The 26309-nt window shown below is 40.8% G+C and overlaps 1 protein-coding gene and 1 long non-coding RNA gene across 4 annotated transcripts; one reads left to right on the top strand and one right to left on the bottom strand.

Annotated features, from left to right (window-relative positions):
• Window positions 1-22130, bottom strand: cep131 (centrosomal protein 131). Of its 3 annotated transcripts, none has more exons than XM_028476299.1 (30): window positions 21997-22130; window positions 19992-20178; window positions 18859-18953; window positions 16147-16258; window positions 15126-15253; window positions 14908-15012; window positions 13994-14182; window positions 13774-13891; window positions 13583-13696; window positions 12697-12889; window positions 12486-12580; window positions 12290-12412; window positions 11470-11644; window positions 11303-11397; window positions 10589-10750; window positions 10327-10518; window positions 10093-10230; window positions 9110-9235; window positions 8761-8877; window positions 8613-8642; window positions 8285-8387; window positions 7558-7759; window positions 7336-7443; window positions 6577-6694; window positions 6431-6505; window positions 4696-4838; window positions 4094-4271; window positions 3833-4029; window positions 1260-1320; window positions 1-1180 (listed from the first exon to the last, which is right to left on the bottom strand). In XM_028476299.1, exons 2-30 carry the CDS (start codon window positions 20175-20177, stop codon window positions 1109-1111), a joined length of 3750 nt encoding a protein of 1249 aa, XP_028332100.1. In that variant the 5' UTR covers window position 20178; window positions 21997-22130; the 3' UTR covers window positions 1-1108. The 3 variants fall into 3 exon arrangements, with proteins under 3 accessions (XP_028332100.1, XP_028332099.1, XP_028332101.1); XM_028476298.1 differs by having other exon boundaries at window positions 18859-18956; XM_028476300.1 differs by lacking the exon at window positions 8613-8642 and having other exon boundaries at window positions 18859-18956.
• LOC114481493 (uncharacterized) lies at window positions 2726-21503 on the top strand. The gene is made up of 3 exons (XR_003676248.1): window positions 2726-2739; window positions 10769-10770; window positions 21316-21503. It is a non-coding gene; the product is annotated as an uncharacterized LOC114481493 (long non-coding RNA).
• Window positions 22131-26309: the final 4179 nt, after the last annotated feature.

A 26309-nucleotide genomic window follows, 5' to 3' on the forward strand; every position in this document is an offset into this window, starting at 1 on the left:
TTAAAAAAAAATTACTTAAAATGTGGAAAACTACACAAATTTACACCAAGAACACAAAACAAAAACACATAAAATGACTGAAAACTGACAAGACATCAAAACCACAGACAAAGACAAAACCCCGCCCCCCATATTAATGCTGATATGATAAAGTTGCCCATCTCTGCTCTAAAGGTTTGGGGAAATTTAGAAATAAGGCTCAAAAGGAAATTTCCTGAAAAATGTCTGCATTTTTGGATCTTTTCTGGTTTTATATTAAGCGTTGAGCAATGATTCTCTTCTTCTCTCTCTTGATCCTCGTCCTGATTTCTTTAACAAACCAGTGCTAATCAAATCCAGCTGACGCCTCTGAAGTGGCGGAGCTAATTAAAACTTCACACACATGTGACGACTCCTAGTCACATGACCCGCTCTGTCCCAGCTCTGCTAAACTGATCCTAGAAACGTTTCCACTCACATTCCTCTCTCCTTCCTTCCTTCCTTCTTCTCTCTCTCTCTCTCTCTGACCGACATTCAGAAACCTTCACCCTATAATCAACTGACCTCAGACGTGCCTCATGGCGTCTCGTTCTTCTTCTTCTTCTCGTCCTGTTTGTTCCTTCCTCACACTTTCCACATGCTTTCTAACCAAAGTCTGTAACCAACGGAGACTCCGAGGCTTCTTGTTGATTCAGAAAACTTCAAACAATCACTTCAAAGCTGGGTGGGGGCGACAGTGGTGGTGGGGGTGTGGGGGTAGGGGGGTGCAGAGATCTTGTCATTAGCGTTAGCGTAGCCCTGAGGGACTAAGCACATGACTCAGCTGATTAGCAGCAGGCCTGGGCTGGTTTCACAAACATCTGGAAGTGCTCTGTGTGGCAGAGTGAGGGTGGGGTGGGAAGGGGGGGGGGCATTTCTGTATGGGAAGTGGGGGGTGGCGGTTGGTACAGTTACACATAGCCCAGCAGGAAACAGAGGATTGAGTCCAGTAGTGTCTTCCTGAACAGGGTCCAGGTAATGGTTCCCAACGTGTGCAGCTCCACAGATTCAGCCTCAGGCAGGGTGTGTGTGTGCGTGTAGGTAACTGTGTGTGTGTGTGTGTGGGTACGTGAAGTCCTTCAGGGCGGAGTCATTTCTCCAGCAGTTGTTTCCTCTGCTGCTCCCACAGAGCCTCCAGATGCTCCGCCCTCTTCAGGGCAGCCTATCAGAGCACAGGACCAGGTCAAACTCTGCTGTCAATCATCATTGATCACATTCTTCACTCGTTCAAGTCGTCTCACCTCGTGCTGCTTCCGGAGGTTTCCGACGGTTTCCTCCTTCTTCAGGATGGCCGACTTCACCCTGTGACACACACACACGCACACAAGACTAAATTCAAAATCAGAAAAAAAGAGGAACCTCAAAAGAAGAAGTTATATCTTAAAAGGGGCGGTAGCCTATTATGAAAAAAATCACTTCATAATGGTTTTGCTACAGTGATATAAATTCCTTTAGTCTCATTCAGAGGACCAAAGTTGAAAAAGTTCTGTTTCCTCTCTCGCTTGTTATTCCAAATTTTGTAAAAAGTAAGCTCCAAACAGACGACTTGGATTTTCCTCGCTCGCTGACGTCAGCATGCGGAAACTCCTCCTCCGGAGCAGTTCCATTTTTAGTACCCGTTATATCGTCTCATATTGCCTTTGACTTGATCCGATGTGTTTGTGACCCAATGCGATGCTACGGTTGGACAAAACAAATGATTATCACCTTAAATTGACTATTCCTGTGGTGAGGAGAGGAGAGGAGAAGAAAGCGACGTAGCAGCTCTGGTGAGTGATTCTGATTCTGAAGACAGCTGATTAACCTTCGTTGCTGCTGCTGCATACACGCAATTAAACAGTGTTCGTCTGACTCACAATCACAAGAGCTGCTTAAATACTGTAGCCATGCGTTTTACTGTAATGTGCAGTTTTTTGGCTGAAAACAATAACAACAGTGTGTGGATAGCAAAGAATATCGCTTTGGTGAATACTGATCTCCCTCGCAAGAGCAAGGCATGAAGTTTGTGTCTACAGACACGCCTACTCATGAATATGCATAAGCAGGCCCAAAAAAAGCCCGTTTTTTTAACTGCTCAGAAGACAGTAGCAACCAATCACTGAAAAATCCTAATACAACAGTGACACTAAGGGTTTCACACATATAGTCCCATGTAACCATGTGAACAGTATGAGGAAGAGAGACAAGTAAAATAAATGAATGATGTGGGAGTAATACGGAAGGGAGTGTGGAAATGTGTGTTTGTTTGTGTGCTGACAAAGCGGCTCTGAAAATGGATGGATGGATGGATGCATAGATAGATGGATGGATATTTGTGTGTGTGCTGCCTGATGGAGTGCTGGGTTGAGAGTGTGTGCACGTGCCTGTTGCCGCGACGACAGTGTGTGTGATTGCTGTGTGTTGCTGCTGAGCTGTCAGTGCATGAAGTTGCTCCGTTCCTCAGACAAAGGTCTTCACTGCCTTTTTTTGCTGGTTCCGCCATGATATAAGTTTGAGAAAAGTGAATTTGTAGACAACCGTGTGCATCCATGGGGCTGGTCATAATCTAGCATTAGTTTGTATTTTGCTGCCGTAAAGCAGTACGTCTTGCCACCGGGTTGGAGGTAGGGAAAGATGCAAATGCGGTTCTCTGGCCAGAGACAGCAGGGAGAGATGAAAGGACCCCCCCCCCCATAAACACTTGTATTACCCTCACAGGGACTACGGGAAGGGTTTATTAAGGTGACAAAGTTACTTAGTTCTGCTTTAAATATAAAATGTTCAGTCATCAGTCGGTCACAGAAAAGGAAGTCCTGGGAAACATTATCAACAACAGTTTCCTCATAACAACTTTTAAGCAACACACACACAGTAAGAACTTAACTACATCTTCATTAACCATACAGATGTACGTGGAATGAACCTTACACTGTAAGCCATGTGTGTCAAACTCGGGGCCCGTGGGCCAAAATCTGGTCTGGGTGCAGAAAAACTTTGTTCAAAGTTAAAATTACAGCAAAAACATGAATCTTTATAAATGACCATACACAGTACGTTGTAGATCTGTCACTTCCTCCACGTTCCCAAACCCAATAAAACTCCTACAAAATACGACATAGCGTATCCTGCAGTAGCTACACTATATTACTTAAAGTAATACTGTGGCGCAATTTTTTTCTAAAACCTAAACTATTCTCGTAAACTTTATTATAGATTTTGGGAAAATCAGTTGTCAAACGTCACTGACTGTGACCAAACAAACAAGTTATTCCAGCCTCTGTGTGTGTGTGTGTGCGTGTGTGTGTGTGTGTGTGTGTGTGTGTGTGTGTGTGTGTGTGTGAGAGACAGGGACAATAAAACCCCTCAGCAGGTGAAGAAGGATCCCAGAGGCCATTAAGCATTAGCCGGGGAAACCAGCCCATCCTGTTAGGGGGGCAGAGGGGTTGTGTCTCCTGCTCAGGTTTTACAGCGTTAAACTAGCCTTGGTGTCAACATTCCTGTTTGTAGGAGCCAACCAGCAGTGCTAAGCAGAGATTACTTTTTGTATATTTGTTGTCCTTATGTGGGTTTTTCTGTATGGTCGGAAATGTTTTTGATTCCTATTAAGTATTTTTTCTATTTTTTGGTGTATTCTTCTGTCATTATGTGTATTTTTTTGTCGTACTGGAGCACCACAGGGTTACGTCCTAACCCCGTTATTTTCTCATGAGGCTTCCTTTTTTTTTTTTTTTTTTTTTTTTTTTCTCATGAGGCTTCCAAACTTGACTTTATTGGTCAACCACCACAGAAGAAGTCCAGTAAGGCCTTACAAGGCAGAAGATAATGTCACTCTCACCGCTGATGGACCTCTGCCAGCTCTTCCTCCTTCTCCCGCGTCACCTTCTCCACCTCCAGCCGTAGCCGCGCTCTCATCTCTGACGCCTCCACCTTCATCCTCCGGTTGTCTTCCTCAGTCGCCACCAGACGGTCGGCGAACTCCTGCCTGATGACCTCGGCCAGGTGGTGCCGCTCATCAGCCAGCTTGTCTCTGGACTGAAAGGAGGAGGAAAGGGTTAGATGATAATGATGATGATGGTGGTGATGATTCGGTGCTGACCTGCGTGACGACGTCCACTTCCTGCTCCTTTTGTCGCAGCGCGGCCCTCAGCCTGAGGATCTCTCCTTCACTCTCCATCTGTTGCTTCCTCAGGTCCTGGTGTTTCTCCACAGCCGCCCTCTCAGAGCGCTCCAGCTCCTTCAGCTCAGCCTCGTACTTCTCCCTCACACGCTTCACCCTGAGAAGACACACACACACACAAGCAGACACACACACTTCATTGTTAACCCAGAGTCTGTAGGTGAAGGCTAAATGGGTTTGTGTGAATGATGGGGCACAAAAAAGGCTGGTAAAAGACAAAAAATGACAGAAAAATAAACAAAAGGACAACAAAAACGCAAAAGACATAACTTTTAAAACACACAAAATCAAAGACAACACACAAAGGACAACAAAAACATTCAAAATGACTCCATAAAACACACAAACTCTTTGTTCTTCCCCGTGTTAATGCTCAGATTAACACACTTCATTGTTATCCTGGAGTCTGTCAGTGAAGGCTAAATTGGTTTGTGTGAATGATGGGGCGGAGGTCGTCATTTTAGCGTCACCTCCTCATTACACGCACACACGCACGCACGCACGCACACACGCACACACACCTATTCTCAGCTGCTCTCTCACACTCCTCTCTGTCCTTGGTGGTTTCCTCCTCCAGAGTCCAGATGGCGAGCTCGATCTCTTTGTCGCGGTCCCGCCGCAGCTCGTCTTTCATCTTACGCTCACGGCTCAGAAGCCACGCCTCCTGAGGATGCACACACACGGACACTGTCAGTTTACACACACTAAATTCAGATTAAATTGTGTCTGATGAAGAGAATTGACTCTGTTACTATAGAACATACAGGATTGTGTAATCCTTGCTGGTTGAAGTCTGACTTAACCTACGTAAGTTGGTTATTATCCGATATTTTCCAGATACTGAACAGTATATAATCGGTGGGTGACCAATCAGAGCATTAATACAGGAAACAACAAAGAGTTCTTTATTTAATTTTTGTTGTGTTTTTAAGAGTCGTTTTGAGTATTTTGTCTTTTTGTATATTTTTCTCCCATTTTGTGATTCTGGAGTCATTTTTGTGCATTATCGTTGGCATTTTGTACATTATTTAGTTGTTACTTTTCATATATTTTGTGTTTTTGTTGTGCTTTTTTGGAATTTTTTTGTATATTTGTAAACCTTTTTGATTCTTTCTAAGTCATTTTGCTGTTTTTTGGGTATTTGTCATTTTGCATATTTTGCGGGTGTCCATCCATGACTATGATGTTGAAAATTTACTGAAGAAAACTGAAGCAGTAAATCACTGCCTCCTATTGTTTAAACTTACAGGATGTCACATGACGTCTCACAATCATCATCAGTTCTTCCCTGAAACACTTTGAATAAAGAAAACAATGTAAATAAGTAAAAGTGCAGAAGAACAGTCGTTAATGAATAAACTTTTGTTCATTAATGCTTCACTAAAGTTTATTATTAATATCTCATTCTTTATTATCAACAATCATCTGTGGGTGGAAAACCAGTAAAGTAACTTTCTCCCAACAGAGAGTTGGAAGACAAAGAGAAAGCCTGATATAACTGACACAGATTATTAATAAAGACTTAATTGCTTTACTTTAATAGTTATTTATTCAAATATTTAGATAAATATGTCTCACCATTTTTCTAGTTTTGTAAAAAGTGTTTTAGATCTATTCTTAAATACATTCAGGGTTCCCACACTTTTTTCACAATGATTTTTCAGAACTTTTCCAAAATATTTCACCAAATTTCCATCACTTAGTTTTGAACCGTTAAGCTGGTCTTTCCAGTGTACTAGTGTAACAGCGCTCTGACAGTGTGCCACGGTTAGTAGCAAAAATGTGGCACAGGGAATGTAAGTTGTGTGTCCATCACTTATCTATCATAGCGTCGTACAATGGCGCAATCGCCTTTGACACCCATTTTGCAATATTTGAAACCTTAACTTAACATACTATTCAAAAAGAAAACAAAATGAATCTTGCTGGAACTGTTAAGGGACTTGTTTCTCATAGTAATGGCGAAGGTTGGATTGGAACAGGTGTCACTCTGATTACACTTTGAGATAACGCTTAACATCTTTGAGGTTTAATATATTTTAAACATTAAAACATAAAGGCAAAAATCGTTTTTTCAAATTTCATAACTTTTCCAGGAATTTCATGAGCGTGGGGACCATGTACATTTCTGTGTGTTTCTGACACTGCTACGGAATAAAAACTGCACATTTCAAACTATGATCCAAGGACAAAAGGAGAAAAAATGTGTGGGAACCAGTGAACGAGTGATTTAATCCAGATTCCAGTGAAACTGACCTCTTTCTTCCTGTAGTTTTCCTCCCAGCTCTGCTTCTCCAGGTCCAGCCGCTCTTGCATCGCCTTCATCTCCATCTTCTCACACACAAACATGCACACTGTGCTATTACTGTGGAGACCTGAGGGGGCGCTGCTGAGTTTTATACCTGGTGTCTCCTCTCCTGTTCCTCTCGGCTCTTGTCCAGCTCTTCTCTGAGCGCCCGTCCAGCCAGTGAGCTGTTCTCCTCCAGCTGCCGCCGCAGGTCCTCCAGCTCGGCGCGCTGTCTGGGACACAAACACAGAATGTTAATCAAACATGGGAACTCATTCATTCATCAGTTTTACGAGCTTTGGCCTCATATTTATCCACCTACATGTCAGTTTGTAGGGTCGATAAACACATTAACTCCCCGAAGCGAATGCACAACATGAATATAAAAACACACAAAATGACAGAAAAAAGACAAAAGGACAACAAAATGACTTTTAAAACACACAAAGTACAAGAAAATACGCAAAGGACAACACAACTAAACAAAATGACTGCGAAAAACACATGACAATTTTTTCAAACGCACAAAATAAAATAAAATAGACTAAGGACAATAAAAATAAACAAAGTGACACAGAAAAAGGCATAAGAAATTTTTTAACACAAAATGAAAGACAATCCACAAAGGACAACAAAAACATACAAAATGACCCCAAAAACACACAAACTCTCTGTTCTTTCCTGTGGTAATGTTCAGATTGATCATTATTCTGATAATGTGGCCATCAGATCAGATACCTGGGACACAAACACCTGAACTCATTAATTCATCCATTGTAGGAGCATTGGCCTTGTATTTATCCACCTGCGTGTCATAGAAAACAATTTGTTTTCACACTTCTCAGGATGTGTGACACGTGAACCCGGAGCATACCTGGAGGCCACCTGAGCCAGTCTCTCCTTCTCCTCAGACACTTCTTTATAGAGACGCTTCCTCTGCTGCTGCAGGGACAGCTCCTCCTCCTGGAGCTGCTTCTCATATCTGACACACACACACACACGCACGCACACACACGTTAATGTTTAAACACACCTCAACCATGCATGGACATGTTTGTGCCTCAATAACAACAAAGTGCACCACATTCAGACCCACCTGTGCTGAGCGTGCTCCCTCTCCCTCTGGCACTGCTCGTCCCTCTCCTTCTCCAGCTGCAGACGAAGCTCCTCACTCTGGAGGACGTAGCGCTGAGCCGCACGCTCGTCTGCCTGCAGTAGCTCCGCCTCGTGCAGCATCCGCAGCTTCTTCAGCTCCTGCTTGTGCTTGGAGATGAGTTTCTGGATCTCAGGCTCCAGACCTGCTTGGGGAGGGATAGTTGATTTTAATGGGAGTTTAATGGGAAAGATTAGGATTAGTAGATGCAATTTTATTAATGGGACAAAACACTAAACACTACCACTCCTTTTACTTTCTCCTGTGGGCTGAATTTTTTCTTTTATTTTCCTCCTATTTTAGGGCAAATAAATAAAAACAAACATATAATTTAATTAAATTTATCGATTTCAGTTATGTTAGTTATTTATTATTTCACAAAAAAAGCATTTTATTTATTTTTATTTTATTTATTGTATTTATTTCAGTTATTCATTATTTCCCTAAAAAGCTTTTTATTTATTTCAGTTCTTTTAGTTATTCAATATTTAACTAAAAATAGTTTTTCTGTTTACCTGTGTGCATCACTAACAGCAATGCAAACCTGTGTAAACACCAAACCTGCAGTGAGTGATTCATGTGCTCAGGTCTAAACTGTTGGAGGATTAATTTAATCCTGTGCTATGTTGACGTTAGTTGACGGGAACTGAAGCGCTGAGTCGACTTTCACCTTTAACCGTGATCTCTTTGATCTTCTTGGTTTTCTCGTCGATCCATTTCTCCCGGCGGATTTTCTCGGTGGCGCTCATTAAGTCTTTCAGCTTCTTAATCTCCTGCGGAAGTGGAGGAGGGGAGAAACTAATGGGTAGATTTATAGTTTCATCAGGAGGGGGCAGTGACGTGGGAGATTTGGAAACTAAAGGTTAAAGGTTACAGGCCAAATAATGAGGAGAAGGTGAGACATGAGTTGGAGAAATGGAGGCTCACATGCAGACAAACATGGACGAGAGCATAAGACACACGATGATCACCGAGTTAGAGGAGGGGAAAAAAGTTACCTCACACAACGGACCGAGAATTTGCCACACCTAAAGATGGAGGAGGACGCAGAGGCGAAGAGAAGAGAAGGAGAAACATTAAACCAGACGAACACAAGCAGAGGCTGCAGAGCAGAAGCTAAGAGCAGGGACTCTAGTGAATGCTCACCAGCTCGTGCTGCTCCTGCATCTGGGACATCTTCTTCATATACTTTTGGTCCACCTGCTTTAGCTCAGCCACCACACCTTCACAGCGCTCACTCAGGGTCTTTTTATCACTGATGAGCTGAAGACGAAGACAGGAAACAGAATGTGTAGATCTGAACACTCATTTCCTCAAGTTTCCTCACATTACAAAGTCTAACAGAGGACACTGTTGTCCTGCATCTTCAATGTGTGGGACTATATGTTCATTTTGTCTGCGATTTGTGTTGTAGGTGAGTAACAGTCGAGGACAGAACAGAAGTTTCCAGCCCCTCAGCTTCACCTCTGCCTCCGTTTGTCCTTGTGCTCCTAACCTGATCGATGAAGTTCAGGTGTCTCTGGATGGTAGCCTCGTACTGCTCCTTCTGCAACTGAAAGCTCCTGCTCAGCTCCTTCTCCGTCTCCTTGGCGTGTCTCACTGTCAGCTCCCTCTGCTGCGCCTGATCACACACACGCGCACAAGCACACACGAGTCAAATCCAGTCTGGCTTTCATAAAAGCTGCAGTATGTAAGTAAGTAAGTATGTATGTAAGTTTATTTTGGCTTCATTTGGTCAGCAATCTATAATCACCTTTGAGCATATTGTAGTTCAAAGTGTTCCGAGAAGAAACGGGACCTCTGTTCCTTCTCTTGGCCATGTATAAAAGCTTTATACTGTTTTGGGGTGTTACTATCGCCTGCCCGACTAAAGTCGATGCACGTTCTCTGTAGTTAAGTACAATGGAGGACGTTCCAGCAGAAGTCCCCATTTATAGGCACCGTGGTTACACGGCAAAAGTAAGAGGAAAAAGGCAGACCGAGGTGGAGAAGCAACAGTTTAAAGTCACAAACATACTCGGGAGGGACGGATTGCTTTGCATCCTCGCGGATGCTCATGACTATGCAGCATCTGCCCGACATACTGAGAGAGAGTGAGAATAGACGGGATACGTTGTGTAAACCTAAGAGAAGCTTATCCACGGTGGAAAGAACAGACGCAGTTCAATTAACAGTCTGAATGCAAGAGTGATGGTCGTCACTCTGCCCTGAGCAGCAGCTGAGATAACAGCCACCTGTGTGTGAGCTGTGTGGGGGAACAAGCTGATGCCAGCAGCCGCAGTTCAGAGCAGTAACTACAGAGTGATACGTGCGTTCATGTCAGAGTCTCTCAAACACCGGAAAACTCTCTAACAAAACAAGACAAAGTTGTGCACGGTATGAGACGATAGGATTCAAAGCAGGAAGGGGAGGGTAGTTGTTTCTCACGATTCTACATACTGCTGCTTTAACAGACACGTTGTGAGCACCGTCCCCTACCAGAGCGGTCTGCAGCATGTGGACCGAGCGCTTCTTCTCCTCCAGCTCCATTCGGATCCTCATCATGGAGCCGCTGATTTCTGCGGCGGTGGCCGAGGCCTGATCAATGCCCACCAGCTCCTCCTCAGACAGCACGGCCTGAGAGAGAAGAGTGATCAGTCACTGAAACAACTACGTACCACAGTAACTCTGATCACATGCATGCCCCTCAGACACGCTCACTGGGTGTCTAACCTCTCTGTGTGACCCTGAGGTGACGGAGCGCGGCCTCTCCTGCTCAGACTTCTCCATCTCGTCCAGGAAGCTCATGATGCTCTGCAGCTTGGCCTCAGACAGCAGGGCGCCCCCGTCCGGCAGCACGTGGTGGTGGACCAGCTGACCGTGGCGCTCCAGGTTGTCGGTGGTCAGAGAGTTGGAATCGCCGTCCTTTAAACGACACACACGTTAGAACCCATGCCTTTAGCTTCATGATGCTACGTGTGACATTGATCCTGACCTCATCAACCCAGACATGTTTCTCCTTCGGCACTGACAGCCTCTGTGGCTCCTCCTCCAGCAGCTTTAATGTGTCGAGCAGCTCGTGCAGCGTGGTTTTAGACGGAGCTCCATGAGGCTGCTGCTGCTGATCTTCTACACTCACTGACCTCTGCAGGACGTCCTGGAGAAAAACATGCAGTGGTTATCATGTAGAAAAACTATGACATCAATAGAAACTCCCATAATAAACAGTGTGACGCCCTCAACACACAGGATTAAACTTGATTCATAATGCAGCATACAGAGAACACACAAATGGATTATTCTTAAAATCATATACAGTATATATATTGGAATAGAATATTTTATATTTAAAATTTAATTGATGAAATTTGTGTAGTAAATATGATATATATATATAAAACTTTGTATAGAATATATATTGAATGTGTATTGTAAAAATAGTGATATTAATTTCCTAATTAATTATTGGTGATATTATCTAGAGAGCTTTGTTTTGTTTTGTGTGATGGCGTAGGTGTGTATAAGCTTTTGCTTCAATTTACACACTTTCAGCTGATTAGTCAATTGAGTGTTGTTTGTTCTGTTTTTTGTTTTTCTCAACACTGCCAAAATAAAAACACAAATTCAAAAATTCAAAAGTCATTGTAAAGCAAAAAAAGGATTAAAAAATGTGTGAAATCAGTGTGTTGTGTGAGTTAATGGACCCCACCTGGGAACACTGGGAGTCTCTATGGTTGGATAGCGATGGAGAAACGGCCCTGAAGCTGAGCTCTCCTGCGTCAGTCGTGATGTTGAGGTTAGAGTCTGTGAACACAGACGCTTTGCTTTAACACATTATGAGGTGTTTATTAAGGACTCAGAGGCTGGGACAGTTACCTGTGTTGTTGGTTTTCATGTCTGTGGGTGACAGTGGGCTGTTGTTGCTCGGTGAAGTCGGGCTCCTGTTGGTTGAAGACACTCTGAGGAGCTTCTTCCGTCCAGGAGCAGCAGGAGGCCTCAGGCGCTCTGGCTCTATCTCTGCAGGTCGCTGAGTTCTGTGATGCTGCAGTACCTAATTTAAACCACCAGTGGAAGACAAAGTCCGATCGAGTTAACCAGCATATAAAGTACTGCAACTTTAACGCACAAAAAAAAACTTTCTACAAGATAAATGACATGTCCCTTTAGGGCAGTGTTTTTCAACCTTGGGGTCGGGAACTAAAATGGGGTAAAAACGGTTTAAATTTTTATTTAAAAAATCTTCAAATACACAATAACAATAAAAATAATAATAATGATTGGATTTATGTAGCGCTTTTTTCATTATTTTTGCATTATTTATTTACACCAATCATACCAGTGGTGGTAAGCTACACTGTAGCCACAGCTGCCCTGGGGCATACTGACAGAAACGTGGCTGCAAGCACACAAAATTAATATAAAAAAATAACTATATCTTATACTTAAACATCATCAAATACAAATCGAGTTCAAACAAAATGCTGTATAAAAATATCTGAGGTGTCACACTTGTCACTTTGTGCACTAATCCCTGTATTTGTGACACACTTTAATAAACCTGATCAGAAACTAATTCTCAAAAAAATAAAAGTCTCTAGGGTCGCTGGATATTTGTGATGTAAAAATGGGGTCACGAAAAGAAAAAGGATGGGAACCAGTGCTCACCAACCAAAAAAACAAACATATGCACACACACCTCTGATGTGTTGGCGTTCGTTGCAGCGAGGCTGGTCAGACACGCTCTGCCTTTAAGAAGTACTTTGTCATCGTCTCTGGGAAGCCGAAGAGAAGTGGCGTCGTCTGTTCTCACCTCCGGCTCCTGCAGGAGAGAAAAGGATTTAAAAGGTGGATTAACCCAAAGAGCGAGGGAAAAAGGATTAAGGATTCCTGACCTGGGAATACTGGGAAGCTCTGTCGTTGGAGAAAGCCGGAGAAATGGCTCTGAAGCTCAGCTCAACTTCCTCAGCGACTATATTTAAATTTGAGTCTGTCAGAGAAAAAACATTCACACATTACACAATTATTACAGTAGGTACTGGTAAATACTCATTACTGATTGTCTTTTCAAACGCACACCTAGTGGGACACGCCCACGGCACAAACCTGTGTTCTTGGTCTTGGTGTCTGTGGGGGACAGGGGGCTGTTGTTGCTCGGGGACGCTGGGCTTTTATTGGTCAGGGAAATCCTGGGCGGCTTCCTGCGCCCGACCGCCCCAGCCTGTCTCACGTTCTCCAGCTGTGCCTCAGCCACATGTTGCACCTCCTCAGCTCGATGCGCTCGCTTTTGCTTGAGCTCCTACAACACCACACCAGAGTTATCGTTTACATAATATTCATGTCACCACTACAAAATGAATTCAAAAGTAATATGTTGTCAGATTTTACTGCTTTGTAAATAAAAATGGAAACATCTTTTGCAAAACAATGAAGGAGCTTTTGATTTATTCATCTCAGCATTAATAATCCTAATTAAAGAGTTTACAGCTGGGCCATTCCATGTGATTTCAACAAATGGTGCACGCACTTTGGTCTAAAAAAAATTCAGAAACTTTTACCAATTGTTCCGTGACTATTCAATAGGCACACTGTACATTTTTAATTTGATCGGATGAATACTTTTTTAGGTATGGCCAATTTAGCGAGAAGGTTATGCGTACTTATTTATCTTCCATTTTCAGCTTCCAATATCTCAGGAACTACACAACATAGGAAACTGACATTTGGCATAGTAATACAGCTCCACCTACTCTCTCAGATTATACAAAAATATCTGCTATACATTCTATCTGGTGGACATGCCAGCTCCTCAAAATTGAAATTGTCGTGTTTTTGGGTCTGGAACATGTTTGGGCCTTCAGTAAACAACTTAGCATATACCTCAGCTCCCTGTAATTTAATCAGCTTTGAGCTACGTACATAGACTGTTCACATCACTCAAGATTCATTAGGTAGAGTCAGAAGAAATGAAATGAAAAATGAAAAGTCACACCTGGATGGCAGTGAGACGCGCCAGCCGAGCTTTCTCCTCCCGTATCCGTTTCCTGTCTTCATCCTTCCTTTGCCTCTCTGGACGACCATCATCCTCACTTCTCTCCTCCCACTCCTACAAAATAAAAGATGTCACACACCTTTCAGGACTCGGTGAGGAAACAAAATTTAAACTTGGGAGCAGACGCAGACCTTTCTTTTACTGGTGAGGATGCGTTTCAGCACTTCCCGGTTGGCGAGCTGTGTCTTGGCTTGGCGTCGGTACCAGCGCTGGATGGTGACCGCAGCCTGGTTTACCTGTTTAATAAACCTTCACACACGCAAACGGCATGACTTTCCAAATAGAACACAAACAGACAGACGGACAGGCGGAGCAGAGTTATTGTGCTGCTGATGATGATGATGGTCTGACCTCTCCGCCTCCTCCTCCGTGGCCTCCCTCCTCGGGGAGCAGATCACCGGGCTGCAGCGCTGCGCCGACACCGGAGATCTGTTGTTGGAGCTGGAGGACGGTGACGCCGAGGAGAAATTCTTCTGAGATTTGGTGAGGGATCCGCTCTCCACAGGCAGCTCGTCATTGGCCGTGGCCTTCAGGATATTACTGAGGAAAAGGGTGAATAAAATTACAAACTACACAGCAAACACAACGCCTTCAACCAGCAGCTCTCAGCACACATTGAAAAAGTATCAAAGTCAAATACAAAAGAAATTACATAATATTGCACCATGAGCTTTTAGTCTCTTTATTCACTTTATTCTTGAAATATTACAACTTTAATTTTGAAATAATATGACTTTAATCTCATAAAATTACAATTTTATTAAAATACGACTTTATTCTCATAAAATTACAAATTTATTCTCGAAATATTATGACTCTAATCTTGAAATATTGCAACTTTAATCTAAAAATATCATGATTTTTATCCTAAAAATATCATGATTTTTATCCTAAAAATATCATGATTTTTATCTTAAAAAATTATGACTAATCTTGAAATATTATAACTTTAATCTCATAAAATTATGATTTTATTAAGATACGACTTCATTCTCATGAAATTACAACTTTATTCAAATAAAACCCTAAATAAACCCTACGTCCTTTTAAAACTGAAAATATCCACCAAACGTCCCAAACCTTTCATTGGACACTGAAAAGCCTCAACTTTGAGCTAAAGTAAACCACTACTGCCCTCTAGTGACAGAAATGTGGCAGGATGGCATTAAAAAAAAACAACTTTCCAAAATAAAGGCACAGTTTTATAATCTTACATCCCTGGATATATGAACCATGTCACGTTTATCTGGAGCTTTTTTACGTACTTAAATGACGGCTTCTGGTTGGAGCTTTTTGGCGTGAGCGGCTTCTCTGAGTAGTTGTTGTGTAAGATGGTGGTGACGGAGTTTCCCACGCCGCCTTTGTTGCTCCTGTGAGAAACAAACAGGGGCTGTAGATGGAGGAGGCTGATCAACAGGTATGAAACCCGAGCTTGGGGGAGGCGGGGCGGGGGGGGGTGTTTCCGAGGATAGACACTGCCCACCTGTTGTTAGCAGTGAAGGTGGCGGCCAAAGCGATGCTGGGGTCCCTTTTCTTGGGGCCGGTGGGAGAGTCTGAGCTGCTGATGCTGCGTGAGCTGGAGTGGAGAGGGAGAACTCTGGGCTGGTCGTCCTTAAGGAACAAAAACCAACACAATGAACTGATGGGAATTAACAGGAAATAACAGGGATGTTAAATAAAGTTTGGAGAATACATTTTAGCATCAACCAACTTCATGCACCCATTTCCTGAAAGGCTTTTTAACAGGACTTTTCTGTAGTACTTAATGGGGGTTTGTGGCATTATATTTACATTTTTAAAAAGGGGTCAGGCGGATTAGTAATATTTTTTTTCAATCAAATAATTAAAGTTAAAACAAACTGCACTGTTTCTGTTCTTGAAGAGTAGTTATTGGTTGGTTTTTGCCACTGAGGTTTTCAGTTCTAAAAGGTTTTGGGTTGAAATCACATTTTTGAAGTTTAAGAACAAGTTACTTTCTGCAGGTCCTAAAAAAACTAAATGCTTAGAAAACTTGAATAATTATGCAAATAAATCTGTTGAAATGACATGTTTTTATTGTATTATTTTGCATGGATGCTAATATTTATAAAATTAATCAAAATGTCTGGTTGAGGAGGGAGATTTTTGGTCATGTTGTTGTTAATGTAATGTTTGAATTGATGATTTTAAATGTTTTGTTGTCGATTTTAATGTTCTTATTGATTTTTAAGCTGTTGAATGTTTTCTGATCATGTAAGTTGCCTTGTGCATGAAATGCGCTATACAAATAAATTTGCCTTGCCTTAATTCTAATAAAGAGATCTCATTAAAAGGTATATATTTTCTAAATATTCCAGAGGTAACGTTCCCGTAGAAATTTACCAAAATATTACTAAAAATGTCCTGGTTTTCTTTGCAACCCTACATGTAACTGAACAATGTTTGCTGATATCTTTATTCTCTCGAGCGTCTCTGTCTTTTTCCTGCAGAAATCTGTTTATTCAAAGTGTTGTGATAGAACCTACCAGGATGTTCCATGTGGTTCTGTCAGGGGACGTCTTACGCAGACTCGCTAGTTTCCTGCGTCCATCGGAGCTGCTGTCGAACACGGTCAGGTAGTCGTCATGCTGCTCCTCACTGGAAAGAAACAGACATTTAATAACGTATCAGCCTATGATGAGGACTCCATGAACCTTTTGGTTGGCCTGATAACATAGCTCCGCCCCTTTAACCCTCTGCCCTGCTCAGCCAGCGGTGTTATGTGCTAAATGTTAATAAAAATAAGGAGAAAATCTTCGAAATTTGTAATCTAAAGCAATGTTTTTCAACCTTGGGGCCGTGACCCCATGTGCGGTCACCTGAAATGTCTAGTAATTACTGATTAAAAAATATATATATTGCTCATTTTATCACCTCTAGCTCAGACATGGGCAACAGGAGGCTCGGGGGCCACATGCAACCCACGGTCTAATTTTGTGTGGCCCCCAAAGTAAGCAAAGAAAATCATTTAAAAATAACACACAAAATATAAAACACAAAAATAACAGATTAATTTACAAAATTACACAAAAATCACACATAGGAAATCAAAACACACAAAATTACCCAAAAGTTGCACAAGGCGACTAGAAACACACAAAAAAAACAGAGAAATGTATGAATTGACAACAAAAATACACAAAATGATTTAAAGAAACGTACAAAATGAATTACTGATTAAAATAATTTATACAGTTGTTCTTGGGGGTCACCAGAATTTTGTGATATCGAAATGGGGTCATGATCCAAAAAGGGTTAGGAGCCACTGATCTAAATAATAATAATAATAATAATAAATCCTTTATTAATCACTCAAGGGTTAAATGTGATGTGTGTGATTGAATGTTGCACGGGCAGCTGCAGGAGCGCTCCCTTTTCCCTCAGTGCAGGAATTCATGCTGGAGCAGCTGAGCGATGGATTCCAATGGACTCACACAGCAGGAGCCCCATCAGGGAGCGCAGATGCAGGGTGACCCGCTCTCTGGCCCCGCCCCCTCTGCTATCAGTGTGTGTGTGTGGTGAAGCCAGCTGGCCCAAAGAAAAGCAATCTAACACCACCATCATTCAGGGGGTGCATTCCTTCAATTTTGCTTTATGAGTGAGTGACGCAGCAGGAGGATGAGAGGGAGGAAGGTCTCAAACTGTGGTCTGTGGGCCCTTTGCGGCCCTCATCTCCATTCATCCGGCCCGTACGACTTGCATTTTTTTCCTGCTCTTGTAAAAAAAATTTGAGAAGAAAAGTTTGAGTGTTAAACCGCGTGATTCAAAGTGCCTTTCCTTAGCTTTCAGTGGGAGTGATGGGAGGAGGTGTAACGGCAGCTACCGGACAATAGAAGCAAAGAATACACAACCACACACACACACTTCTCCTTTCACTGGGGGTAACCTGACCCCAATGGGCCTCCCCCTCCCCCACTAACACGACACAAAGCCCATCCCTGCACCCCATGACCCCAGCAACAGCTTCCCTCCACACCATCTTTCCCATTGTCCCAACTGGGATGCTTCAAGGGCTGCCAGCTGTTGCACACGGTGGAGGAGTGCTTTGCTTTTAAAGTGCAGTGTACACACACACGTGCACACGCACACACACACAAACACACACGAAATAGGTGGAGGTTTGCAAAGGTCACCCAAGAGAATCTGAGCAGCTTCTGCCTCAGGCTGAGTGGAGCACATACTGTTCCACACACGCACGCGCTCGGCGCTCGTCAATGTCACTGATAAGAGCCGAGGAAACGAGGTCCAATCAGAAGACAGGCAGAGAGAAAAAACAAGAGAGAGAGTGGGCGAGTGACTGAGGATTCTTAGCTGAGACCAGACAGTTTAGCGTGTGCAGCACAGTTAGCGTTTAGGACTCGGCGTGGTTTTAGACGTCAATGATTAGTAGGAGTTAATGTTTCTTCTCAAACAAACACAAGAACTAGAAAGAAAAGTTAAAAAGAAAACTATAAAAAACTAAAATGAAATACATTGTAAGACATGTGTCAAACTCAAGGCCTGGGGGCCAAATCCAACCCTTTGGAGCACCTAATTCGACCCAAAGGAGAAAGTAAAAATGACAAAGAAAACATGAATCATTGTGTAAATGAAACGCAATAATAGCTGCAGGGGATCACAGTTTTCTTGTTGCTTAGTTATATTGCACGATGGCAACCGTTTCTAATGTTAAACTGTTGAAAAAAACCTCAAAATTCTTACAAAATCTTTTAATTTTCCTAAAACATTTCCCATAAATGAATAGAAATTAGTCACATATCTAGGAGAGAAAAATGAAGACCCTGTTGAGACTGATATCGGTCATTTATTGCTTGGATATTGTCGGTTTCTAACATATTTTGTATTTTAAATGTAAACTATGGCACAATAACATTGAAATTACTTGTTTTCCTACATAAAATCTGTGGCCCACCCGAGATCATACTGCTCCGTGTTTTGCCCCTGAACTAAAATGAGTTTGACGCCCCTGCTCTAAGACATCATAAAATAAACAATTTGAACCTTTATTTCGAGGCACCTGATCTTTAAAATAAAGGAAATATCATTTTTCTTACACACAGTGTGTCCCTAAACTTTATATTACCGCAATACACAATATTGTCCAATAACTGGAATAAACTTGATTATGAACACAAAACCAGACCAAAATAAAACCACACTTTTACATGTGAAAAATGTGTGTGTGTGTGTGTGTGTACCATAAGCTGATGTTGGCCTGTTGGTTGACCTGTGTGGTGCTGTTGGAGCGCCTCAGATTCTTGATGGAGCGATGGCTGGTAGAGCTGGCATCACCCTGCTGAGAAACACCAGAATACCATGAGCTCAGACGGTCACAGCGTAGATTAAATAAATAACAAGAAAGATTTCCATATTATGTACAGAAATGTTATGTATTTTTATTTTTTAAGAATTGAGAAACCAAACCTTACCTATAAATTGAAACGACATGTAGAAAACAAAGTATTCAACCTCATGATTACAGTGAGATGAGTGCTTTGAGATGACTTTTGTTGTAATTAGTGCTATATAAATAAAGTTGAATAGAATTGAATTGAGTTGGGATACAAAAGGAAGTCATGGGTCAACCCACAATCAAATCTGAGTCCTTTTATTTTGAAAGAGTTTGGTGATATATTCATGGGTTTTTTTTTTTCTTCTAACAATAGGAAACCATGATTTGAATTTCTCAGTATCGAACAACTAATATTTACATTTCCTGTTTGAGGTGAAATTTTTGATTTCTCTTCATTTTCTAGATGAAAATTATTTAAAAAATTAAAAAAATCTACAAATTTACATTTTCAGTTATTCATACGATAAACAGTGATAATTCCAGCAAGTTCTGTTTGAATAACATGTTAATGTTTCATTTATTCAGACAACTGTTCTTCAGGAAATTTACTCTTGCAAAGTGCCAGTCTTCTTCAGACGTGTCCGCTGATGATGTTTCCTTGACTTCCGCTTAATAATTCCAGCAAGTCATTTTTGAATAATATGTTCCACTTTCATTTATTCAGACAATTGCTTTTCAAGAAATTTACTTTGATCTCCTGATGTATTTCGACTGTCAACTACCAGTCTTCTTCAGAGGTGTCTGCTGAACGCTTTAATGTTTCCTTTGATGTTTCCTTGACTTCCGTGTAATAACTCCAGCAAGTTCTTCTTTATTCAGACAGTCGTTTTTCCGGAAAAACAGTGATATTATATTAAGCGTTCACTTTGGCGTTGACTTAGACACTTTAGGGGTCCAGGTTTGGTCCACAAGCCTCATGTTTGAAAGGCTAAAAACAATTAAAGAAGATTTAGTGGGTTACGGTGATGAGTTGCTCACCAGCGTGTTGCGCTTGGCTCGACCGTCACAGGCCACTGACACCGACACTGAGCGGGTGAAGTGTTTTCCAGGTGAGGCACTGCTGGGTCGTCTGGGCACAGAGAGCCTGGACCCAGAGAGGCTGAGGTCCAGGGCGTGGCCGGGGTCGCCTGTCGGGATGGACGCAGGGCTTCGTGTTGGGTGCATCCTTTAAAACAAAAAAATCAGAGTTAGCATTAATAATGATGTGAGACATGCCACCACTGAGGAGCTTTAATGGAAGGAAGAGTCTCCTTATCTCCCACGGCAACAACAACAAACCCACACACACTGTTATTACAGCTGCTGAGATAACAGAACAAACACACACTCAGGTCTGTGAGATACAAAAATCACCTTTTCACCCATTAAAATATACAGGAGAAAGCAAACACTTTAAACACCCGTTTAATGAAAAAATATACATGATGGAAACGCAGGATATTCTCCCAAAACATGTAGGTGTTTGTACATTTCTTTTCATATAATTATTTCTGTTTCAGGAAGTGAATTCTACGACTTTGCTCTGTTATAAAGCCCTGGTTTCAGGTATAGTGTAGGCTAAAAAAAATGTTACAAACATTACAAAACTGTTCAATAGTGAAAAAATTACAGCTTCTATATTTGAAACAGAAGAGCATACAAAACAGTTTTTATAGGTATTTTAGTCAACCCAGGATGCTTAAGAAACATAATCTCTTACTTTTCTTTTAACAAATATCCTGAAGCAACATTTTGTGTTTCCACTACTTTTGACCTTTAAAACGAGCATTTGTGGTTTTTTGGTCCATCTGCACAAAGTCTGTGATGATTTTGGATCATAGTCAGGTTGGTATGAGATTCACCAATGGTTCCAAACAGCTGATGGTGATCATCATCTTCAGATGTTTAGTATGAGGCTGATTTCACAAGGCAATAGTGAGACTTGCAAAGGTGAAAGTAATGGACTACAAGTACTCACGTAACTGTAATTGAGTTGCTTTTATTTATCTGAATAATATCCATTGGTATCCATGAAGTTTATTATTATTTGGGCCATATTATCTAGTCATCTTACAGATGTAAACCCTTGCTTAATTCAGATGTGAAATGAGCTAAACGTGACCAAAAACTGTGGTGAAATGTGATTTTAAAAACCACAGAAATTGGTTAAAAGTTGCAAATTAGAGTGGCCAAAAACAGACAGAAAAAGAGGTAAAAAGGGTCCAAAGTGTCAATAGTGTGGTTTAATAGTAGGAAGAATTTATTTAAACTGGCAAATAATGGCAATATGAATGGTTAACGTGGTTGAATTGGCAAAAATAAGCTTGAAATGTGTTGAAAGTGGAAAAATGTGCAGAAAAGGCTTTGGAATTTGATGGAGAAGTGGAATAAATGGAAGGAATGTAGCAAAAAAGCATAATAAGGAGCAAAAATATGGCAAGAAAAAGTGATGAAAAAGTTAAAATGTGGAAAGTTTAGAGTAGTTGCAGAAAAAGGGTAAAAATAAGCAAAAATGGGATAAAATTGTGCAAAAAAATATTCTATTACTTGAAGGCATTTGGGGACCGCAAATGGGGTCCTGGCCCCAAGGTTGAGAAAAGTTTTTTATTTTTTTTATTTTTATCTATTGATTCTATATATTTATCTGTTTAGTTCTTATTAAAGGGTAAAAGTGCATTGGTTGCAGTGATACTATTCATTTATAACCAATCAGGTAAATCTTGTCATTTGGTTATTGTCCAGGTTAAGGAAAACGACAATATATCTATGAATCTACTTAGTTCTTATTTAAGGGTAAATACGCATTATTTACAGTGATTATATGCATTATTTAGCTGTTAATAGCTGCTCAGCTAACGGTGTTTATAACCGGTCACGCATCGAAGTAATGCAGAAGTGAACACGTCTGTTTTCTAAATGAAGTGTTTCCAGCTAAACTCTCCGTGGATTTTATTAAAGAAACACCAAAAATATCCCTGTTTTCTGTATAAAAACCAATACGAACCTCACAGGCTGTAGTAGAGTAGCATATCCGTGGAGCTGCGGAGCTTTTTTTAATCCAACACTGATGAAGAGTGGTGAAAGCTAAGCGTTCACTCTCAGCTCAGCGATAAAAACGTTATTGCTGTGGCAACAATAGGGCGGAATTTAGCGGTAGGCCCGCGCCTTGGATTGGTGAGATTGAAAGTGTCGTCAGCTCGTTTGAGCTTCTGATTGGATGAACTCAATGGCTTGTCAGAGGGGGCGCGTCTTGAGCCTCGGTTTGGTTGACTTTGCAGAAGGAGGGCGTGACGAAAGAATGACATTTTTAAAGGTTATCAGTTAACAACTTGTTAATAAGAATGACCATAATAAATAAAATTATTATTATTATTATTATTATTATTATTATTATTATTATTATTATTATTATTATTATTATTATTATAATAATAATAATAATAATAATAATAATAATAATAATAATAATAATAATAATAATTAGTAGTAGTATTTAATTATGTATTAGGTACATTAAGGCCACTAGTTGTTTTCATAAATTAATAGAAAATGCAGTCAGTATTACGCATTATACTGAAACGGTACTAATGCAATGTATAATGTGTATTATTAAAATACTAATATGTTCATAATAATAATATTAATAACAATAATTATTGTTTTGTTATGTATTTGATGTATTGGGTACATTCGGACCGCTGTGTTTTTTTTAAATTATAAATTAATAGAGAATGTATTTGTCAATATTACGTATCGTGTGTTTTTGAAAGATAATAACCTTGTATTTATGTGTTTCTTACGTCATATTTTCAAAGTCACAGATTAGTAAATATATTTGTTGTGTTTTGTTGATTGTTTCAAATATGTTACTTATTTTTTCTTTAATTATATATTCTCTACTTTTATTTTGTGCGTGTGAAGTTGTTTCCCCTACTTCCTGTTGTAGCTTTTCAACCTTTTTAAACTAGTTTTCTGCAGTTTTGGTCACCAATTTTTCAGTTGACTTGATGCAGGAATTCCTCAGCTCTGTATTGATGATCCACACGTGGGCTCCTTGTCTCGGATGGATCTGCTCATACAAAGCCTGAACACGCCATGAGGTGGACCTGATGCTGCAGACAGCAGGAGGGGAGGACACGTACAAAACCACTGTTTGCACCCCATCCTTTGTTTTCAGCCAAACATTCCCATTCACTTCCTGTGCCAGCTGCTGTTGTCTGAATGGGAATGACCTGTGGATGAAGGGATGCAGTCTTTAAGCAGCTTTCTCTGGGACAGATGGCTCCTTCCAGGGGTCACACTCTGGTCTTTAGGAGTCAAAAGGCCTGAAATCCCCTGAGATACTCCTCTCTGATTAAAGTTGGATGCTTCAGGCCTTTGGTGGTAATCTGTAAACTAACCAGTAACCTTTGGATAAACCAAACCATCTACAGCACTGGGTCTCAACCTTTTCAGCCTCCAAAATAAAGGTGGCAGAAACCGGGGACCCTCACTGTCATTGAAGGTGGTTGAACACAGACATGAACATTGAAGAACGGTCATTGGAGACAGGACCATCGATAAGGAGGAATAAAGGGGAGAGATTTTTGGAGCCCATCCATAAAGTCAGCAAAATGATGGTCCATTGTTCTATGAATTTGTGATAAACACATTAATTTATTTATCTGAATAAATATCCATTGTTATCCAGAAAGTTTATTGTTATATGCATCATACAGTCATCTTAAAGATGTAAATCCTTGTTTTATTCAGAAATAAAATGGGTTAAAAAGTTACCAAAGATGGACGAAAAGGTGGTGATATGGGATTTTAAAAACCACAGAGATTGGTTCAAAGTTGAAAATTAAAGTGGCTAAAAACAGACAGAAGAAGTGGTAAAAAAGGGTTCAAAGAGTCAATATTGGAACAATTAGTTTAAATTGGCAAATAAGGGGCATGTAGTGAACAAATAGTGAATGTGGTTAAATTTGTAAAAAATAAGCATGAACTATGATGAAAATTGGTTAAAAGTGACATTAATGGGTCAACATAAGCAATATTAGCTGGAAAAATTGGTGAAAAGGGTTTATAAGTGCTGAAAAGGTCTTCGACGTTATAAAAAGTGTAAAAAAAGGCATTGAAATTTGATGTAGAAGTGGCTTAAATAGGATTAATATAGCAAAAATGCATTAAAAGGAGCAAAAATATGGTTAAAATATGGTGTAGTTTGGTGTAGAAAAAGGGTACCAAGGTTGAGAACCCTTGATCTACAGGTTTAAAGGTAATTTATACCTATAAATGTTCCACCTTCTGAGGAGTCCGCTTGTTTAACAGCATGAAAAGCCTTTTTTGTACCTTCTGCTAATCTTTCTTTAGATCTTGAAATATCACGACTTTGTTACAAAGCCTGTTTTCAGGTTAATTTATGGAGATTTATGTGTGCCTGTCAGTATTCCTCAGAGGCATCTACTGATTGCTGAGGAACTCTCTGAGGAAGACTGACGGTTGGCTGTCGAAACATGTCAGGAGATCAAAGTCATTTTCCTAAAAAAGTTCTATTAAAAAAAAAAACCAAACACATCACACACAAAAAAAGACAAGAATCATTTGTCATTTTTCAGAGTTTTGATTTGTAATCAAACATAAAAATCATGATGCTCTCCTAACCGATCACCTTGTGCTGAAGTGGATCATTGAGTTTCTGGGCTCGTCGTGTTATTTTGACGTTTCTCGCCCCAATGGAAGGTTTAGCAACACGTTTTGACACAAGCCGCTTTGTGACCTTTGTCCTCTTCTGGTGTGGAGTCGTCATGTTGCCTACGATGGCCTCCACGTTGATAAACTGACCACTGAGGTGGGAGAGACGCTGCTTTAGTTGGTTGAACTCTTGGTAGAGATCCTCCAGAGCGTTGGACAGCGGCTGGATACTGGAATGAAAAGTTTTTGTACTGAAAACAAAATCAGCTACAGTTAAGTTACTGCGACGGTAGTATTAGCATTAGCTGTAGAGTCTTTGAGGGAGAAAATATACAGTTAGGAAGTACTGTACACCTGGAAAATACGGAAATTAGTATTTTGTTGCCACAAATTGCCCTGATAGCACACATACATCTCGCCGACGTCGGGGCGATGAATTAAGTTGCATCGGGAAGACGTATTACGGAGAGCGTTTGCTCATTGGGCAGACGTCGCGGAGATATCGATGTTTGGACGAGGGATTAAAGATGCTCAGCGTGGCCTCTCTACAGCTTATATTAACCTTTATTTAGCTCGGATCATTCAATTAGTATAAATATTTTCATATCCATAGTCGAGTATTTACGTTCAGCAGCATAGCCATAAGAGCCCCAGCACAACAACAGCTTCATGGAAGTGACATTTTACAGTTCTACAATTTTACAAGTGGTATCACCAATTTTGTGGGAAAAAACACACAAAATGATGCATTAGGATTAGAATACCGACGCACGATCTGAGGCCGACATCGGCAAGACGTATGTGTGCTATCTGGGTTGTAATTCCTGGCCACAAATTAGTATTTCATGGTCAAAAACTACTAATTCGTCGCCACAAACTCATATTTTCATGCCACAAATTAGTATTCCATGGCCATGAATCAGTATTCCGATCGATACCTCACCGTCCGTAATCGGGCAGCACTGTGTTGTGGTTGTGCAGCAGCAGGTCTTTAACCTGTGATGTGATGGCGTATTTCCAGTTATCCAAAACCAGCGTGAGGTCGGCACATCCTCTGGTGTTCACGCTCTCCACTACAGAACAAGTCAAGGAAAAAGTGCGTCGTCACCATTGTAGAAACGATGGTAATAGAAAGAAGTGATGAGAGTGTGGATTGTGCAACCTATCCTGCAACAGTCAGGGAGAACATGCAAACTGCACTGACTGACAAGCAGCTGGTCAGTCAGTGCACCTGGGCATTATGTCAAGATTCAAGATATACGAGGATTTCCATTTTAGCGATACAGAAAATTACAATATCGCCTCAAAAAATCCATTATTATTTTATAGCTTATTTTGTATTAAAATATAGCATCAGAACAGCATGAAAAGCTCAGATAGATGGATTTGCAGTCCCTTAGAGGAGAAAAAGCCAAAAGTGGCACATGTGCATTTGTTTAAAAATAAATGTGCCCATTTAGCAAATTTAACCAAGAAATATATTTCAGGTAAGATTTTTTGAGTTAAAAATACCCAGATTTATATCATATATCGACATTTTGAGAGAAAATATCACGATATGAGTTTTGGTCCATCTCGCCCAGCCCGAAGTAGCATGTAAAACTGCTCAGGAACATTAAAACAAAGAGTCTTCAGAACGAG

Source organism: Gouania willdenowi, chromosome 19 (assembly GCF_900634775.1).
Source record: "Gouania willdenowi chromosome 19, fGouWil2.1, whole genome shotgun sequence".
NCBI classification, from domain to species: Eukaryota; Metazoa; Chordata; class Actinopteri; order Blenniiformes; family Gobiesocidae; genus Gouania; species Gouania willdenowi.